The following is a 21592-nucleotide window of genomic DNA, read 5'->3' as shown; positions in this document are numbered from 1 at the left end:
CATATGTAGATGTACTCAAGCAGGACACTGGACTAGAAGCATCTGACAGGACAGGACAGGAGGATATGGAAAGCTGTCGTGGTTCGGGAAAAGCACCCGAAATAAGCAAGTAAGCAAGCTATTAGAGAATCCTGCTATCATATCTTGAAAACAATGTAATGTACAAATTGTGTGTACAGTTTCGATTTTTGGTGGTCTGATGCTAGATTTGGTTGTCCCAGGCGAACGGACAACCGCCTATTTTGAACTCATTAGTAATCATTTGAGCGATAACAACACCTTTATTTTTAAAATATACATCTTGCTTGTATTCTGATACTCATATCAGGCATGAGAATAATTATCCATGAAAAACCTGACATTTTTGAATAAACCTGAAAAAGCGTGTTAAATTAGGTTACAAAGGTCAAAAATGGGCCAAAATTAAAAGAAAGTGTGGAAATTAGGACAAAAAAAAAAGCCTGAATTCAGGCTTAAACCTAAAATTTCTCATGCCTGCCATACGCAAGAATTTTCATCTAGTTGCAATGGTCCTGTTTTTGTCTTACCTGACTACGAAAAAAGACCATGTCCTTTTTTCTCATTGTATGTAGATGATACAAGCCCAACCCCTAGCTAAAATGGATTCTATGCTCAATATGCTGAATTACCTAGGGCCTGGCATCCATTGGCGGCGCCAGGAATTTTTTTCCGGGGAGGGGGGATATTAGGGGGGGCAAAGTGAATTTCAGGGGGGCAAAAGCAACAAAATTTTCATAAAATTACAGCAAAAGTGGAAATTTTTGTAATTTTTGGTTTTTCTGGGGGCCAAGAGTTCCCACCATGCCCCCCGTGGCACCGCCACTGCTGGCATCCCCTCTATATCCACTCCACCTCAGTAATACATGCCATATATTGGGAATGTTGGTTGTTTCCTATTTGAATAGAATGGCACCTATATATACCACATGGTGTCAATGCGATGTCATTATGGGCCACATTTGGTGACACAACTCTATTCTGCCAATTACTGAGAATATTTAAAACTGAGCATTACCAAGAAATCAAAGTAGTATTACGTTGGTCCTTAATGGTTACTTATACGCATGAAACATATGTTTAAAAATTCTCAGAGAGTATGTTTTGTAACATGTACCAGAGTCTAGTGTCCTCAACAAAATGCTTGCATCTTTTAATTGATTTGCTAAAATTAATCAAAATTTAAGATTTTTGCAGGTTGGAAAAATCAGTTTGTGCCATAATTTGGCATATCAATGACCCACTTTTCTAGGCCAATATTGATATGTGGATGGGTACTTTTTTCAAAATTGTATCAATTTTTTTTTTGGAAAAAAGAGCCCAATTTTGCCTCACCGACACTGTGGCCAATGTTTTGAAATTTACCCAAAATGTTGCAAAAATTAAGACAATTTTGAGTTTTGGTTTATCGATGGGTCCAAATTTCGTGAAAAATTGGTGTATTTGATGGGTCCACTTTCAAATTCTCAGCAGCACACCCCTACTCAAACCAAACTTGAGTACCCCCTCCACCAGGTTATTAACTGTGCAAATAAAAATATAAAAGACTTTGCCTTTGGTGCGAGAGGTCCCAGGTTCAATTCCCCACAGGACCAAAAAAAATCTTATCCGCTCTCCCTGTGGCGCATCTGGTAAAGGCGGGGCTTTTATAGTGTGCAGTTATTCATATTTTACTGACGTTTTTATAATATGTGACCTGCTACCACGAAATAAGTGTGAAGTCTAAGTTGGTAGTTTCAAGACATCCTGGCTGCTGTGGATGTTCTTTATTTGATGCGCACCTGTGCAAGCCAGTAGTATGTCCTTCATGAATGGCCCATTAGGCCCCATTCACAAGGACATACAGACATTCTATTTGCTTGAGCAGGTGCATGTGAAATAAAGAATACCAACATAGCAGCCATGATGTCTCAAAACTACCAACTTTAATACTTTCTCATTTTGTGGTAACAGGTCACATATTTAAAGTAGATTTTAAAAATCATACAATTTAATTCAATTTGAATTTGAATAAATATACCATACTTTACTGTTCCATGCAGACAAGCAACAGGAACATGTAATACAGGGTGTCCCAGAATGATCTATACCGGAAAATATGGAATTTTTTAGGTATGAAGGGCATGTTTATTGGTCATATTGTTTCTTTTTTTAAGTTCTACATATATTTAGCTTTCTCTGATTTTTTAGATTTTAAAGATTGGACGTTTTTAGTAGAAGTTATAGAAGATTGCGTAAAAATGGTGAATTCTAAGTTTTGACAATGCAACCTATTTTGAAAATCTGTAAAATTACTAACCGTTCACCACAAAGTTATTTGGAAAAAGTTATGCAGGTATTTTAGTTGTGCCCCGTTCATATTTCCACTAAATAGCCGATATTATTTACAACATTACGAATCAGTTAAAGAATGAAAGTTGTTTGATTGACATTAAATGTACATAAAAAGATCCATGAGTTGATCAAGTGTGTTGTGCCATTTTCAAGGGTATGCGAGTCGTTTGCGCTGAAAATGAAAAGCAGGTTTTTCATCGATTTTACATTATTCCATGCCACGCCAAAACAAATAAAGGTAGCGTGCTGAAATTAACAGAATAAGTAGGAGACATGTCCAACATCATAATACAGGTATCAAAAATAGATACACTGCCCGTCTTCTATTTTTAGTTATATTTGCAAACACGGTACAAATCATTCTGGGACACCCTGTATATCAATTCAAAACTAATTTTGAGGAAAAGCTGCCTGTCCAATATCTCAAAATGTGAAAATGCAGACATTTAAAGCCCATTTGTGGCAGACAGTCACATATACTAGGCTTCAACCCATATTGAATTATGGATCTATCTAATTAGATATACATTGGAAGCTAGCCTTTATTAATCAAGTATTGTGTCTCTCTGTTTACTACCTATCAATACCATAATTACGCTGAGTATTTAGATCAGTATAATGACCTGATATAATGAGATTATGACATACTAACTCCTTCAAAAATGTAAATTTTGCATGCAAAGACCATCAAATTTAAATTTGTTCCTCACATTTCAGGCTCACATCATGGAAACGCTAAATTATTGTACGTTTGATTTTAAACAATAAACAATATATATTTTTTTACTAATTTAGTTAATTATGTACCTAATCAAAATTTGATTGATTAATTTATGGATGTACATAACAAAGTAATTCTTATAAAAACCCTCTTGTTTATTTTTTATTTTACTTTTCATTCTTTGTCAAAGTCTATACACAACTGTAACTGGACGATGAAATCAGGGTTTCTGATTTTTTGATTTAAAAAAATGTGTTTTTTTTTAATCAATTTGTTTTTGTTTTATTCAAAGAATTTTCTACATCCCATGATAAAACCAAATGAGAGCAGTGAAATACTGGACATTATGTGCAATCTTATCAGGTATTTACAAAAAATCAAACCATGTTTATACAAGTGAAAATTTCAAAGAACACATTTGGTAAAATCACAGGGAAAAACCTGTTGAATTCTGCACCTTGAAGATGACTTTTTAGCAATGGATAAAATGACATCATAAAGATATTTTAAGGGGGTACTCCACCCCTGCCCAATTTTGTGCCTATATTTGCATTTTTCTCAAAAAATGTAGCACATTGGTGACGGGTAAGATATGTATATTATAGGGGCAAGGACTACAACTACTCTACTGAAAATTCAGCAACTCAAAGCAAGTAGTTATTGATTTATTGATCAAATATTGGTTTTCCCTCATTTTTACTGTAACTCCACAACTGTTGTCTGTGTTGAAATAAAATTTCCAGTGCAGTAGTTGTAGTCCTTGCCCCAATAATATACATATCTTACTTGTCCCCAATGCGCTATAATATTTGAGAAAAATGCAAAAATAAGCACAAAATTGGGTAGGGTGTAGTATCCCCTTAATTGTATCTTAATGTTGTAGAAGCATTAGGAATGAAGTAAAACATTCAATTTAAGAAAGAAATTAACTTACATTTATCAAAAATGGTAAAAAAATATTTAAAAGGGTTGATTTAAATCAGTGATAAACAATCATGTGATTTAAACAGAGAGTAATATATTATCATCTCACCTGTCAAACCATCATTGTCTGCTAAGTTGATATCAGCTCCATGGTCTACAAGTAATTTACAAGCTTTACTACTACCAGCACTGGAAGCCCAAAGTAAGGGAGATTTACCCCCTTCATCTTTGCAGTTTACATGGCTGCCTCCTTTTGATAGAAGTGACTGGAGACATTTGATACCTGAAGGAAAGAATTTATAGCATTATTTTGACAATTCCACCCTATAGTATATACTTCAACCCCCCCCCCCCAACACCTGTTATTAGGTACTAGGTAAAAACAGCGCTTTGGAACTCGCAAAGATTTTAAAATCCAATGCGGAATGATCTATGGCCACATTTCTTTCCCTGACTCAAACTCAGCCTACGCTTGAGATACTTGAAACTTTCAAAACATAGTCACAAACATTTTAAAGTGTTAACCATGCATAATTCTTCCAACAAATGCTTTTAAAATAACAAAATTTGGAAACAAAAATTAAATACAAGACAAAAACACACATATATGTTTATACAATACAATACAAAGAGCATTTGTGCCATTTCCAAAAAGGCTCAGAGCACTTACAAAATATAAACCTTAATATTACCACTTAAAACTACATTTGTAGGTGTATCTTAAAAATATAAATATACAGTATCAATTAAAAACAGGTTAAGGGATCTGGAATGAGCGTTTCGACAGTTATTTTTTGTGGGACACGAGAGCACATCAGACATATCGAATTGCATTTTGAATACGAAGAATGTCTTTCTGATATCAAATAATTTTCATTTTTGAAATTCACGATATAATACAAATTTTATGACAAATTATTAAAATTTGATATTTTTCACATCTTTTATATATAACAGTCCTCGAAGTAAATATCTAATGATATATTCTTAAAGTGTATGTAGCTGGGAGGCAAAGCCGACGATCAATTGAAAATTTTAACCTTTCATATTGAAGATATGGATTTCTTCCCATAAAGACCTAATTTTTTATCGGTGTTTTGGGAAAAAAATCCATATCTTCAATAAGAAAGGTTAAAATTTTCAATGGATTGTCAGCTTTTCATCCCACCTACATACACTTTAGGTATAAATCATCAGATTTATAAAGTTTACTTAGAGTACTGTTAAATATCAAAAATATCAATTTTGAATGATTTGCCATAAAATGTGTATTACATTGCGAATTTCAAAAAATCAAAATTATTTGATATCATCAGGACATTCGGCCGAAAATTTTGACTTTTGGTATATCAATGGGTCCAAATTTCTTGAAAAATTGGTATATTTATGGATCCACTTTCAAATTCTCAGCGGCACGTCCCTACCAAAACCAAACTTGAGTACCCCCCCCCCCCGGGTATAAAATGGTTATGAAAAAGTTTATATAATAATTATATTTGTGACAGTAAAAGTAAAGTATACGTAGACTTATATTACTGAATGCAACATATCATAATGGCATAACTATAATGGCACTTCAATACTGAACAATTCTAATTTTAGAATCTGCCAGTTTATTACAAGTTAAAAATCGACTATGAACTTTCACTTTTAAGCAGAACTTTACCCCGGGACTTCATTCTCTAAAACACACTGTCAATCATACTTGTTTATCAGTCAAATCTAACCACAAGTCTAAGCATGGTGGTACAATACGCGCTAGATGCGTACGTTCATCCACCAACTTTCGCGCCAGCACAAAAGCGCCGCATTCCATAGATAGATGTGTACCATGTATAGTTAATGGTAATGGTACGTGTCGGGAGGATTTAAACAATAACGAGATCTGGGCGACCAATCACAAGCCAGATTCATTTAAAGATGCATTACATCATGACCAATTTTAGTTAGGCCAAACTCTCCATCGAGTCCCGTGTTAAAAATGTTAACCACAAGTCAAAGTCAGTAGTCCACTTGGGAAGCTAACAAATAGAGGGAGTAGGGTGACTGAAAAGATGTGAAAATCTATAAATTGTGCACAAATATTGAATCAGAGTTTTAAGCTTAAATGTAATAGCCAGAGTATGCACAATTGGCAAGTGGACTACGGAGAAGTCTAAGGTCATTGCTACTGAAATTTGAAAGTCTGAAATTAATTGACAAATTCTGTTGATTAAATCAGACTTCCGCTCTCCCCCCATGGTTCATTTAGAATTGGGTAAATGAATTATGAAAGTACTCCGTCCTTCGGAGGGGACGTTAAGCCGTCGGTCCCGCCGGTACTTTCACAGTACCCACTAGTATGTCCTCAGCCGGATGTTATGATAACCCAGTTGGTACTGTGAAAGCAGTAAGTGATCAAATTTTAGTACTGTTGAAGTTAAAAATTCTTCTAGCACTTACCCCTAAGTATGAATATCCAATTTTATAATAAATTTTGTGATTTGTTTCCTAAAATTTTACTTGGATCATTCATTAGCAGGGATTCCTTGGTCATTGATTTAGGATTGAAACCTCAGAATGTAAAAGGAAATTAAAACATTTTTGCCCGGAAACAGGTCTTCACCATCTTTTAGCTGCTTAGTCCAAAAATTGTACTGCATATGCAACCATAATGTCAGCACATAAACAAGCATATGAAAAAGACATACCTGTCACTGCAGTTTTTGGTTCCCCACACATCTGAGCTGCATAATGCACTGGATATGCACCATGTATATCAGGGGTGCCGGGATCAGCTCCATGTTCTATCAGAAGCTCTATGCAGTTGTATAACCCACTTACTGGAAGACAAAAAGACAATGATCAAGTATTACATTATGCCAAGGAAAATGTAATTTGATAAAGCTATTCATTTGTGATGTTGCACAAGTAAAGATGTGACATTTTAGATTTATTATGTGTTGCAAGCGCAAATTAATTACCAATTTGTTTAATACATTTTAGGGCTCATATTGAAATTCCCTTACACAGGAAGGTGTGCGCCATCCTGAAGCTTTCCTATGCTAGCCTTCTTTTGTTAAAATCCTGTGTGATTATAACACTGCAATTAGCCACTTAAATTAGGAGCGCGCTTTCCTGGGTTGTGCGATGAGCCATAGTCAGTTTGTTTTCTTCCCATTCGTCATGGACCACTTCAAAAGGCAGGGTGTATCACTGATGCATATAATCCATCTTTATAATCCGTTTTATGACCGAGCTTTCCTGAGGCGTGGGCTTAGCGAGGGGAATCCTGCCTTCTTTCTGTGTGAAAGCGTGGTAGGGTATTTCAATATGAGCCCTTAGAAAAGGTTAGTTGAGTGTATTCAGGGACAGTGGACAGTGTTTTTTCTTTTGTACTTTTCAGCCCCCCTTGAAAGTTGCCTTCCCCAACATTGCCCACCCTCTGAAAAAGAGCTGGCTATGCCACTGTTCAGTGAACATTATCAACTTCAGGGCTTTTGGCACCACACCTAATTACAGAAAGGTGTGCATATATCTCTCATTCAGGTAATTAATTACTGGGACCAGTTTTAGAAAATAGCCTGGTTTAGTCAAAAACACAGTATAATTGAGAAATTTATTCGCCATCTCAAAACAAGATTATATCCGCAAAGTCTGTGTTGAGTGTGCGTACGCCTGTCAAATGTGTGCTTTAACTGCCACGTACGCTTTGCAAAAGCTTTCTGACGTGTTGCTAGAAAGCGCAAGAAATAAAAATGCACTTTTTGCAGCGAGGACCTCGTTTTGGAAGCACAATGCGATGGCGGATCTGTGCAAAGGGTAAATATGTATTAGTTGAAGGGGATAGTTTCCATAAATGGCTTGACTATAGCATTTATTTTATACTTTATTAAGTTCCCAATTTTACCCAAAACATTCTCTTAAAAGGTAGTCCCCCAGGTTGTTACTCCCTTGCCCTGCAACATATTGTAAGTTGTAATATCTTCCATTGAAGTCTCTGTGAGTTGGGCTTTTTAAGTTAATGACATAATATTTGCTATCAACTTGACTTTATATTCAGGAAAATGGATGCAAAACCAAGAATACAGTTTAATACCTGTTGCAAAGTGTACTGCAGTATGTTTCTCATTATCCACTGCATCTACATCCACATACTTGACAAGTTCTTTGATAAGTTCCACTTCTCCTGCCACAGTGGACAGGTGTAAAACATTTCTACCATCAGAGTCCTGAAGAGTAGCTAGTCCTGGATCTGCTTCCAAAAGAAGCCGTAAACTTCCGTGTTGATTGGCTTCAACCGCATGATGGAGGGCGCTGCGGCCTTGTTCATCAGTTTCATCCAAGGAGTTCTATTTCATATAAATCAAGAATATATAGAGAATTTGTGATCACTTTCTTGTATGTATTAGAGTCCTGGATGCGAAGATGTGACCCAATACAAACAAAGTTACAAACCATGAGAAGAGCACTATCTTGTACTATGTGTGTATATGACAATCCAATCTATCAGCCTGTATAGGACTGTCCTTAATAACATCCTTTTAAGAGCTATTCATCAGTGTTAAAGGAGTATTTTGTGATCCTAGCTTCCTCTTTTTGTGACAATTTTTCAGTACAAATCCACAAAAAGAGCTTATTCCCAAAAATTCAGTTGATTCTGATTCTGCATATTACGAGTTATGCATTTATGTGTATTACACTGCTCCATGACCACTGTGTTGTAATTTTGTCCTGGTGTATCAGAAATGTAATTCAAATTTGACAATATTTTTGCCAAACTAATTAATCTGCAAGAAATGCTTTGTATACAGGGTGTCCCAAAAGTCTCGATACCATTTTGAACCGTCATATCTTTCGCTAGGATTGTCCGAGGGGAAATCAAAATGCATATTTGGAAAGAGTAAATTCAGGCAAATATTTGGATACCAAACATGATACATTTTCCTTCGTTAATAAGACATACACAACCAATAAACAATACAACTCAAATGCGACATGTCAATACTGGTAACCAAAAAAATGTGTTTCTCGTTGAGAATTATAAAATCGATTTTAGACTTCGCTCTTCGCCTTCTTTTCTAGTAAAATTTTGAAGTAAAAGCTTATCTCATTCTGTTATGATATGGTTGATGATGATATACTGAAATAATTTCTTCATAGAATTTCCAATCTAACAATGGTTATATGTTCAAATAGAAGTTTCAACCAAGGCCCTGATCACACTGATGATGAAGAACCGACTGAAGATCAAATGTGAATGTTTAGAATATGCCTTGACTTTGGAACACTTTTAATGGAAAAACAACTGGTTGTTTCCTTGGGTTTGCAATTACAATATGAAGAACGACACTTCAATGTTGACCTCCCCGTCTTTCATCATCCACTGCAAATTAGTTAGGGTTATGTCTATACATTCCTGGTGCAGGAATCTTGTGCATGTCGTGAGAGAGCAGAAAATTGAAGAATGGAATATTACACAACTTTAAAAGATAAGTTTTACTGGCTTGATTTCTGCATAAAATCAGAGCATAAGTACACATTTTCTGGTGTGGTATATCATCTTGATAGTCTATTTTTATAATACGAGAACTGTTTGATATTGCAATTGAATTGAATGGGGAGACATTGGTCTTGAAGTTGAAAGGAGGTAGCGGATAGTTGGGATCCGGAAATGTGCTGTAAACTTATTGTATGGTTTTGTGTGTAATATGCCCAACTGTTTCACCGTAGATTATTTATTATGTTAGTGAGTTTATATGTTAAATTTGGTGTCAAAACAATTGCCCGAGTTTTCTCTTTTCAACGATACCTTTACTTTTGTTATCACGTGCTGAATACTAGAGTTATGAACGTTTAAAAAGGTATCGAGACTTTTGGGACACCCTGTACAAAGACATTATGTAGTCAGAGGTTTCCAGTGCTATAAAAATCTCAACTTTTTTCGAGAAAAGTGGGGATGAGGCTGTGGATCACAAAATGCCCCTTTAAGGATTGTAAGACTTAACATGTTGAGACATGACGAACCATGGAGGTATTTATATACCTCCATGGACGAACAATGCTACAAAGTATGATCTGAACATAACAAATTGGTCTGAGCTTACTTACCCCTTTCTCCATGAGTTGCTTGATAACATCCACATCACCAGACCTGGCAGCTTGTAGTAGTAATGATGTATCTCCGCTCATATTATCCTCCTGATGTCCTTGAGACTCTATGGTGCCAGAATATTTGGCCTTGAAACATGAATTATGACAGATATAAACATATTATAATCAATATCAGTCATTGACCATCACCATGCATTGAAGTCAATAGTTTATTTCCAAGCAGGCGTCAACCGCTACAGATGACAAGTTTCAAATTTTTTTTAATTAAAAAATGTCAAAATTTTAAATTTTCATGACCATATTTGGAATCAGCATGAAAAATGTATTAAAATAAGTACAAACAAGCCTAGTATTGGTTCAGGCGTTCTTAAGATAGCTCTTGATATTTCAAAAAAATATCTCAAAACTTTTTATGTTATGGCTAGCACGCAGAGCATTAATGATACCTATAATTTCACACTTGCTAATTTTACTTACAGTTTTTGGCAGAGAAGAACGGCAGTTGTTTACATTTTGAGAACGTGCAGAGTATAAACAGGGAAGTGGGGTTCTGCAGAATCAATCATCTGACAATCATAGCATCAGACCGATAATCAGGCTGATTGGACGATTATGCGTCAAAAAGTAGGTTGCACAGATCAGCGCCCTGGAAGGGAACACAAAGCTCTGCGTATCGCTCGCTTCAATCTCAGCAATAGATTGCCGTTCTTCTCTGAAACAGAGTGTATGAAGAGTTCACATACAAAAGTGAATAAGTGATGCATCCATTTTTCTTGATTAGAGACATAGGCAAATATAACTTGTTAAATAAGAAAATATGTGACACAATCAAGGGAAATGAGTCGATGTCGCTAATATTGATTTTGAGATAATGGCAAAGAAAGTGTTACAATTCTTTTGTTTTATATTGTTTTCAGCGATTGATAAATTGACGTAACTTCACAAAGAAAAGTCATATCAACATGGGGTTTTCAGTTTCTGAAAGCTCTAAATGTCCTCTTTAGAAACATGTGTAAAACTAATTTTCGACCAGGGCCGACATGTGACTCATTCAGCTTCTCCTTGATCATGTCACATATTATGTGCTGTTTTTTTTATTATAGTTTCTAAAATGTGACCTGCTACCACGAAATGAGAGTAAAGTTGCAAGTTGGTCGTTTTGAGCAGGCCCGTACGCAGGATTTTTTGGGGGGGTGCTGATTTGAAAAAGTGGACTTTTTTTCCAAAGGGGAGGGGCAATTTTGGGAAAAGTGGACTTTTCCCCCAAATTTGGACCTTTTTTGATCAAAAAACCAAAAAAAAATGTTGGGACTTTTGCAACTTTGGGGAGGTGCGGTCGCACCCCCGCACACCCCCCCCCCCGCGTACGGGCCTGGTTTTGAGACATCCTAGCTGACTGAGTTAGTGTTCTTTGTTTGCAATGCACCCGTACAAGCCAGCAGTATGTCCTTCTAGAATGGCTCATTGTTCCCCCATTCACAAAAGACATACAGATATACTACTGGCTTGAACATGTGCGTGTGAAACAAAGAACCTCAACACAGTAGCCACGGTATCTCAAAACTACCAACTTGTGACTTAAATTAATGCTCATCTAGGATATACATTGGATATTTTAAAGGTTATCAATTTAAAGCTAAAATTCACAGGCCAGATGTTGGTGGCCTTAATGCAAAAAGTTTGAAAATGGAGTCCATCACCTTTTGTATGAACTCTTCATATACTCTGATAACATTAATAAAATATTTTCAAAAGACCATATTATGTGAATATTACACCATTGAAACTTGTCAAATATACTTACTTTTTAGTTCTTACTTGGGGACTTCTCCCTAATCTGGTCTACTGCATCCAGTGTTTGGTGTTGAATACTAGTATGCTGCAGGAAACAAATAATGTACTAAATTTCTCCAACTGTCCGTACAAATAGTCTGAAAGAGGAACAAGATTTTGGTATCAGTGTAAAATACCTTTTGACATTAACAATTAAGACATCACCAACCTATATGGTATTACTCTCTTATTAATTAAAATTTCCCTATTTTAATTAAATGTAGTTACAAAGAATCAATACATATTACACCACGGAGTTTTGTATCCAATAAAAATAAATTAAAGCTACAATCCAATCAATGTATTAGCTACAATCCAATCAATTTATTATTGGATGTGAATAAAATATCTGCTTATTATTAGTATTACATTGCATACCACAAATATACAGGTAGAAGTAGCTTATTTTTTTAGGTAACAGTTTGTCAACGATGGAACAGGGCACACCATATTTTGATGAAATGTAATTCAATTGTACTAGTCAGAGCCCACATTTTTCATTGTCCCTAAAATGTTGTCCTAGAATATTTACTGCAAAAACAAACAAACACAAAACAGACAAGATGTCAATGATGTAACAGAGACACCGTGTGCGGAAGGGAAAAAAACCTTTTACTTCCCCTATCCTATTTTCTATCAAGAGCAAGTAACAATTGTAACTAAATGTATAAGATCTTCAAAATAGAGGCCCTGTAAAAATTGACCCGAGGGGACATCAGATGTTACAATATTACACTTTTTAGCTCTTTTTCAGGTGTAACAAAAGTTATGAAATATATGCTATAAATCTTGACTTTTTAAAATTATTTGATATCAGAAGGACATTATTCAAAATGCAATTTGATATGTCTGATGCAGGGTCTGATGTACTCCCAGGTCCAAACATCGCTATCTGAGCCCTGATTTGATATATAAAATGATGTGATTTGATGAAAGTTTGAATACCTTTTATACCCAGGGTTTGAATTTGGCTGTATCGCATATCAGTTTGCTCCTAATTTTGAAGACCCTACTACCCAATTTTGCATTTGTGTAGCACTTTTTATAGTGCTTTTTATGATGAATTAGCCAAAAACTGCTATGCAAATTTTTTTTAAAGAATTCGAACCCTGTTTATACCTGAAGTATTGACATACATACATGTACAAAATGGCTTGTGGACAGTGCTAGGCACACAGCATATATTGACTGTCCAGTCACTTAGCTCCAACATTGGGGGATGGGACGGTATCCTACAACAAGACAAGACAAGACGAAAGAGCAAGGTACTATAGCCAAAATAATAAATTCTCGATCATGAGAGCCAACTTGGGAATGCACAGTTATTTGCGCCGAGCGTACTACGCAAAGACCGGCGCTTACGGCGCAAACACAGCTTTTGAGAATTGACCAATCACACGGTCGTTGCTAGGCAAGGTCAAGGTTCGGTCATGCAGGTCGCGCGATCATGTTATTCTATGAAAAATACGCTGACGCAGAAGGTACATCCTCTCATGATCGAGAATTTATTATTTTGGCTATAATATTGCTGATAGCAATTGATAGGCAAAAATGATGCATGCTGGGAATGAAAAGGGCTCAAATTTGCCATCATGGGTGACCAATTTGATAGCTTTTGAGCCCTTTTCATTCCTTACAATTGCTATCAGCAATATACGTTATACCGTATGCTAGAATGTACCTCATTTCTTAACATATATTGAATCGCTAGCCTTGCCCCTATAATATACATAACTTTTGTTACCAGTGTCGTTATTTTTTGAGAAAAATGAAAAATTAGTCACAAAATTTATCAGAGGGTGTAGTACCACCTTAATCCAGAATACGCATCACTTTTTGTTTATTTTGTTGTCAAAATCGGAAATGTTATTGGTGATAGTGAAACGTGGTGGACCATTTAAACATCGGTAGCTGACATCGACAATGGTAAGTTTTTTTACCGACACGATTTTTGACAATAAGAGTACTATCGGCACCGATACGATGGCCGATACCGATCATCTCTAGCAAGTAGTAAGTACCGTACTAAATTTGGCAGTGCGCCATAACCAGTGTTGTGATTTGTTGCATAAACCATTTTCCGCAATCGTAAGCCAATCAATGAACTACACATGTACTTGGACAATTGCTAATAAGCCAGTCAGTGTGCTCGATTCTTGACAACTATGTGGAGGTTTTCGAGAGGTGATTTCACGAGGTGATTCAGCGATGGAGTATAAATTCAGCTTGCAACTGCTTTTCGCAGGTGCAATAAACAAGACAGGGAGACAATCACTGACATTTACACAATGAATTTAATGAGTTGTTTATCGGGTGGATTTTACGATTGAGGTAAGATTTTGGCCAGTTCGGCGTAAATATCCTTAGTTTTCTTCATCAAAGATGCTAGCGATGACCATTTTTTGCGGACACTTTTAAACAGGTATATCAGGTAACGTCCTAACGTCATACTCATAGGGTAGAAACGATAGCTGTATAATTGTACAAAATATACATTTTGATATGGGCCTAAAATGATGTGCACAAAATAGAACAACCATAGTGTCAAAGGCTAGGGGTGTATGGCACTTTTTAGCAAGACTTCAGCTTCTAATTAAAGGAGTATTTCGTGATCCTAGCCAGTCGGATAGCAACCTCTTTTTATGACATTTTTCAGTAGATATCCACGAAAAAAGCTTATATCGCAAAATTTCTGTTGATTCCAATTTTGCATTTGCGAGTTATGCATGATTTATGTATTACATTACACTGCTCCATAGCATAGACAATTGTGTTGTAATTTCGTTCTGGTCATGCTAGTAATAGAACAAAATTCAAATTTCACGATATTTTTGCGAAACTAATTATGGTAATTACAATTTGCAAGAAATATTTGGTACGGTACATAAACATTATGTAGCCAGAGGTTTCCAGTGGTATAAAAATCTCAACGTTTTTTGAGAAAAGTGGGGGGATGAGGCTGTGGATCACAAAATGCCCTTTTAAATAAGGCCAAGTAAAATAAAAAAACATGTATAATTGTATATCGTCCCCGCCCTCACCGATTTTTGGAGATTTTAAAATATTTTTGTTATTTTTCCTATTTGTTTCCTTACTTTGTTTCTAAAATTGTTGTGATGAAAAAACATGTTCAGAAGTTCTTGGTTATCATTTATAAACACATTGCAAACACTTTCTTCAAACTAGGGGTAGAGCTTTGGGGAAATAACAAAAATATTAGGGGGCCTCCCTGATTTTATGATGTGTTGACAAACACATTGCAATTGCAATTTTGCACAGAAATGAATGGTAAAAAAATAACATATTTATCAAATAATAAGGACCTCCCTCACCGATTGTTGAAAAAGTCCGGACGATATACATGTTATTTTTTTTACTTGGCCTAATCATTATTTTACGACATATTACAGACTGGACCTGAATCCTGACCTGATTCCCTGATTGTTATAGCTAAAATAATAGTTTCTCGATCATGAGAGCTCAATAGGCACGCAATGACAATTGCGTCTGCGTATAGCGCCTACCACACACGCTTTGGGTAGCGCTGCATTTCCTGTGCGTGCACAATCGATCGCGCTATCGTGTCATTCCACTAAACTTGCGACATTACGCAGTGCACGCAGTACATTCATACTCTCATGATCGAGAAATTATTATTTTAGCTATAGTATTATGCTCGTCTTGTTCCGCATACAGAATATTACTGGAATATGGAAGCTATAACCCATAAACTATAACCCATGATGCCAACACCATCCAATGCATCGTGAACTAGCCCGAAACATCATGGCCCTGGCCCCTGTTCCTTCCTCACTAGGCCGGCCATGAATGCCCTACGTACGTAAAAATGGGGCACCGTTTCAAAACACGGCGACGATAACAGTCACAAGTCTGGTCTTTCACATCCTCAAATGTGCTCAAAATTTACGAACATGCACCAAATATGTTTTGTTTAACATTAAAAGTCTCATCTTCAACGTGAGGAATGGTAGGAAGTGGTATTTAATTATGAGAAAAAGTGGTATTTTATATGTACCCTCATGCCCTAGACCAGATATGCTCAGTAGTCTCAGACCTTCGTACGGAGAAGGACAGTGGAAATCGTAGTGACGGAGGTGTGAGTACCTCGGGCTAATCGTGAACACGCGAGGTAAGCTTAAAAAGTTTATGGTAACCATGGCAATCACATTTAAAGTCCACAAGCGCGAAGATACTGGTGTAGTTTTCTCAAGCAATCGTGTTAATTTCGAACTATCATACCTGTATAACTTTCATTCTAATTTACTATCAGGCAAAATTCCATATTCTACTTCGAAAGTAAGGAGCTTTCGGGTGGAAATCCGCCAATCCACCTGTCACACATCAAAACGAAAATAACATAATTGATTGATCGTGGGCGGTAATTTATTTATGAAAAAAAAGTTTACTTTTTAGTGCTGAGCGATACCGAATGGATGGCTCTATTTTTTTTCTATTCAAGTAATTTGCAAATCCCCAGGAATTTTGCATGCGATAAACTTCTAAAGGGAATTTTTTGTAATTTTCGAAAACTGTGGGAATGTTTAATTAAAGACCATGAAGACTTTGATTTCAAGAATAGATTAATATTGAATATTAGTATGGAACCATTACATTAACTGTGGGTGTGTCCATTTATTAGGGGCCCAATGGTGTCCTGCCAAAATTAGTTTATGTATAAAGATGTTACATAATCTTTAATTTTTTATATTTATTGGACATTTAACTTTTTTTAATGGTGAAAATTGGTGTGACATAAAAATAGGCACATTTTTGCCAAGTGCTACATTCAATAGTTTGGTGTGATGGGGATCAAAACGGATGATACTATGGTAGAAGGTTGAAACTTGACTTTTAATAGCATGATATGAAGTCAGCCACTATTAAGGGGTGGGGTATGAACGTTTGGACAGTATTTATTGTGGGACATTAGAGCACATCAGACATATCGAATTGCATTCTGAATACGAAGAATGTCCTTCTGATATCAAATAATTTTGATTTTTGAAATTCGCAATGTAATACACATTTTATGGCAAATGCTTAAAAATTGATATTTTTGATATTTAACAGTACTCGAAGTAAACTTTATAAATCTGATGATTTATACTTAAAGTGTATGTAGGTGGGATAAAAAGCCGACGATCAATTGAAAATTTTGAACTTTCGTATTGAAGATATGGATTTTTTCCCAAAACACCAAAAAATATTAGATCTTTTTGGGAAAAAAATCCATATCTTCAATATGAAAGGTCAAAATTTTCAATTGATCGTCGGCTTTTTCTCCCAGCTACATACACTTTAAGAATATATCATTAGATTTATAAAATTTACTTCGAGGACTGTTATATATCAAAAATGTGAAAAAAATCAAATTTTAATAATTTGTAATAAAATTTGTATTACATCGTGAATTTCAAAAAATGAAAATTATTTGATATCAGAAAGACATTCTTCGTATTCAAAATGCAATTCGATGTCTGATGTGCTCTCATGTCCCACAAAAAATACTGTCGAAACGCTCAAAACGCTCATTCCAGATCCCTTAAGGTGGCACACAGGATCACTCAAAGTGGCAAATTTTAGACATTGTTTTGTATTGTATCTTTAAAAGTAATGATGATAAGTATATAAAAGTATACATTTTCAGAAAGGAAATGATGCAAGGAATCCAACTAGCACGGCAGATTTCTGCAAAAATGAGCACGTTTTGAGAAAAGCGCTAAAATTGATTTTCCATGCCAATTTTTTTCGGTCCGCCATAACAACTTATATACCATAAATATCAAAATTGACAAAAGGGCATAGCTGTGTTCTAAAGACACAAATCTAGAAATTTATGAATTTTTTCGTCGTTTTGAAAATATGCCTTAAATTATCTCAAATTTTGGTCAAAATTGAAAAAAAGTCAAATTTTGATCTTTTTTGACCCATATTTCTAAAACGAAGTACAAATTAAAAAATTTAAAAAAACACTTTCTAGATGCTTGTCTTTAGAACACAAATATGCAATTTTCATCCATTTTGAAATTTTTGGTAAGTTGTTATGGCGGACCGAAAAAAATTGGCATGGAAAATCAATTTTGACGCTTTTCTCAAAACTGCTCATTTTGCAGAAATCTGCCGTGCTAGTTGGATTCCTTGTGTCATTTCCGTTCTAAAAATGTATACTTTTATGTACTTATCATCATTGCTTTTAAAAATACAACACAAAATAATGTTTAAAATTTCCGACTTCGAGTGATCCTGTGTGCCCCCTTAATGGATGCTGAATGACCTGGATTTTACTGATGATGTTGCCCTGTTGGAATCTATAGCCCGGGCCCAGTCACAGCTTTAAAATACTATACTGCAACTGCAGCATATAAGCTATAGGCCTTGCACAGTGTCATCGCCCCGATATCTTCATGGCAGAAATCGCCATGGTAGGTTGAATCCAACGCCACGCATGGCCATTTTATATCGACCTGTTTAATAGTTTTGAGTCGCCGATGGGCCGAATGACATCTGACTAAGGCTACTGACAATAGCCCCGATTAGCTCGGTGACTGACCTCGCTGTGTGTCAGTCGAGCATGGATGCCATAGGTCATATCCTTTCAGACTGACTACCTCAACGATTGGCCTATACACTGCGCTATATAATTCGGCACATCATAAATCAGAATTATTGCCCGAATTATTGTCAGTTTTTGACTCAAGACGCAAGCTACTGTCTCAAGACGCACGCTAACGACTATCATATCTGTTCAAAATATAGGCCTATAGGCTATTCATGTGCAAGGAACCACATCTGGTTTCTTTATACGAAATCATTTACGGGAGATATTCATCATTTTCTAACCCGGTATCCCGAAGATTTTCTTCTCATATCAAACTCGTGCATAGCAAATTCCCGTGTATCGATCCCGGGTATTTATTTTAGTATCTCTGCTGACAAAGTATTATTAGTAGGTATGTCACAGTGGCTGCACAATAATTCTGTCATACTGTGCACGCATACATAACAGTGAATCAAAAAGCGCGCGGATCAAAGTTGGCCAATTTTTGAAAACATACATGTCAAAAAACGATTTCCTCGTTATGTTTCATTGATCACAATAATTTGTCTTTTTAATATATGGTAGGTGAAACATTTCCTAAATCACTATCAACTCCGCCGAAATTAAACACTGCCTAGTTTAAGAGTTAAGACCTGTTTTATGATTTTTTTTAGATCGTCCATAAATCAATAAATATAGGTCTCTCGAAATAGAGGACCTAGTACCACCGGTCTGAAATACCAGTGTTTGTTATCATGTATTTTTTTTCCTTGGACAATGAGTGAAACACTTCCCTATACCAATTGAAAACTCGGTGCACTTAGGCAATTAACTGCAGTTTCTTTATTCAACATCACAGCAGGTTCATATTTGACAAAATCATGCTGTATGAATAAAACATAAATAAAACATTGAAAAAAGTAAAAATTACATATGCCTAATTAACATAAGAATGGCATAAATATATAATTAGATGTAATTAGCTAATTTGCATAATTAATGACTTTTGTGTATTTTTGTTACCAAATGAAAGAACTTTGGGTACTTATGTGTGCAAAAAAAACCACATCCTCATATCATGTACGGTTCTCTGTTGGCATTATTTTTGCATATTAATTAGCTGGACTTAGTCATTTTTTAAGCTTTTATTTGTCTGCAGATTGGTCAAAATGGCTAAAATTGTATATTTGGTGGATTTATTACATTTATTCGAGGAGAGATTTTTTAATCTTGTTTTCTTTAACGAAGTCCGGAAAGATATGCAATTAATCTGTGATACTTAAATCAATGCTACCTTTTCAAGTAAGTGTCCGAATAAGCATTACAAATCCCAAAAATTACCATTTTGCCATTTATAGCAATTTGTGGCAGGTTTTCACCCGATTTCCGGGTATCTTCAAGTTGACGTTACATCACTTTGCATTATCCGATTTCAATTCTGTTTTTTGTTTTTTGAAGCATTTATAACGATGATTCAATTAAAAGCGTCAAGTAACATGTTTCTGCTGCGCTTATTTTTGGGGTGATATACCTATTATTAGCCAGGCGATGTCGGTGTGCCTTGTAGCTCATTGTCATCAGCGCACACCGACATCGCCCGGTTAATAATTACAGTATACAACCAGAGACACTGAAATTAATACACGGGATCGATACACGTAAATGTGCTATGCACGATTGATATTCAGACGATAAAGCGCGCTTCAGACTCCGTATTGTACGTACAATATTGTATGTACAATACTTTTCGTGACGTCAAAAAGTATTACACGTGCAATAAATAGTATGTACCGGGAAAATATATATTTTGCTACAATCATTGGTTGCTTAATTGATACGGAGTTGCCAAATTTCTAAGAGTGGTAAATTTAGTGAGTGTTTGAGCACGGAATGATGAACATCTTTTAATGTCTTCTTGTATTCAACTGTACTTTAATTATTATATAATCAATGGGCACCTTTTTAAAGTTAATAATATTAATACTAATATTAATAATATTAAAATTGTAATAATAATATAAATGGCACATTCAGTTATATGGTGTATGTTATAGGCCTACTTATGATCATCACAATACATCCATAAACGTGTTAATGCAGTAACCGTAGCGTTATAGGGGCGCGGAAGCCCCCCCCCCCTCCATTGATCTGAAATTTTAGAAAATCCCATGGCATAGGAAAACTGCCGAAAACGGCTTGTGCACACCCCCCTCATCAGAACCGGATGCAACGCCTTCTATACTTTTTCATTAATTATAGGCGTATTAACAAATGCGTTGAGTTTTTAAAAAGTAATATCCGCCTTTTTTTCTTTCTTTTTGAAATGACATACGGTACTTGTTACAAAAACAAATCAGCATGGAAAACATTTTTTTTTCGTCAGAGGCAGATATTTGGTCTATTCAGTGTCATAAAGCTAAAAAATAGACGATCTTTTAAAATCATTTTTAAATGTTTTTTTTTTCAACCTTATTGTTTGTATTTGTAATGTTTACACAATCTGACATTGTTCCAACTTATACCTAATATGAATCGAGTCATTTAACATGTGCTTGTAGGACAACGATTTTGAATTAAACATGTTAATTGTGCCAAAATTACTCGAAAACCCTCCTAAGAGTTGTAAACATTTCATAATTTCGGGCAAAGAATAGCCAAATAGTGGACCGAAATCGTATATTTGCACCAATATTTGACTGAAATCGTATAATAATTAGCATTACCGCCCCTTTGTGGCTTTATTGCAAGCCAAAGTGCTGCTAAATGTGAAACGAGATTACTTGAAATATTTCAGAGTTGAAAGAGTTTCAACTATACGAAAATATTTCTGAAATATGTCTCTCTGATTGGCTGATTGTCAAGAGGATTACGGTGAAACGGTATTGGTAAATCAAGCCAACACATAATATTATTTTTAGGTAATTCCCATTTCATTTTCCTACCCAAATCGCGAGTGTTCCTTTTAATTGGATTTCCTGGTACGGAGAAATGAAACCCGTATTTATGGTCGCTCTGCGCATATTCGGTTCAATTAATTATCACCCGCGCTTCTGCCCATGTGCGGTTCAATCAATTATCTCCGTCAGCCAATTAGCGCGCCGTACGTATCC

At 35.6% G+C, this 21592-nt stretch overlaps 1 protein-coding gene across 2 annotated transcripts in view; it reads right to left on the bottom strand.

Annotated features, from left to right (window-relative positions):
- The window catches only part of LOC140153721 (uncharacterized), a 30100-nt gene extending 13805 nt beyond the window's left edge, over positions 1-16295 (bottom strand). The window contains exons 1-6 of one of the 2 annotated variants that reach the window (XM_072176547.1): positions 16184-16295; positions 11895-12021; positions 10088-10216; positions 8076-8328; positions 6688-6819; positions 4107-4280 (exon numbers count right to left, since the gene is read on the bottom strand). In XM_072176547.1, coding sequence (XP_072032648.1) covers positions 4107-4280; positions 6688-6819; positions 8076-8328; positions 10088-10168 — 640 coding nt within the window. In that variant the 5' untranslated portion in view covers positions 10169-10216; positions 11895-12021; positions 16184-16295. Of the gene's footprint in view, positions 1-4106; positions 4281-6687; positions 6820-8075; positions 8329-10087; positions 10217-10567; positions 10819-11894; positions 12022-16183 lie in introns of those variants that run through there. The other variant, XM_072176548.1, reaches the window with a different exon arrangement.
- Between the last annotated feature and the right edge of the window lie 5297 nt (positions 16296-21592).

Source organism: Amphiura filiformis, chromosome 5 (genome assembly GCF_039555335.1).
Source record: "Amphiura filiformis chromosome 5, Afil_fr2py, whole genome shotgun sequence".
Lineage (NCBI taxonomy): Eukaryota > Metazoa > Echinodermata > Ophiuroidea > Amphilepidida > Amphiuridae > Amphiura > Amphiura filiformis.
This window is presented reverse-complemented; position numbering and strand designations above follow the sequence as displayed.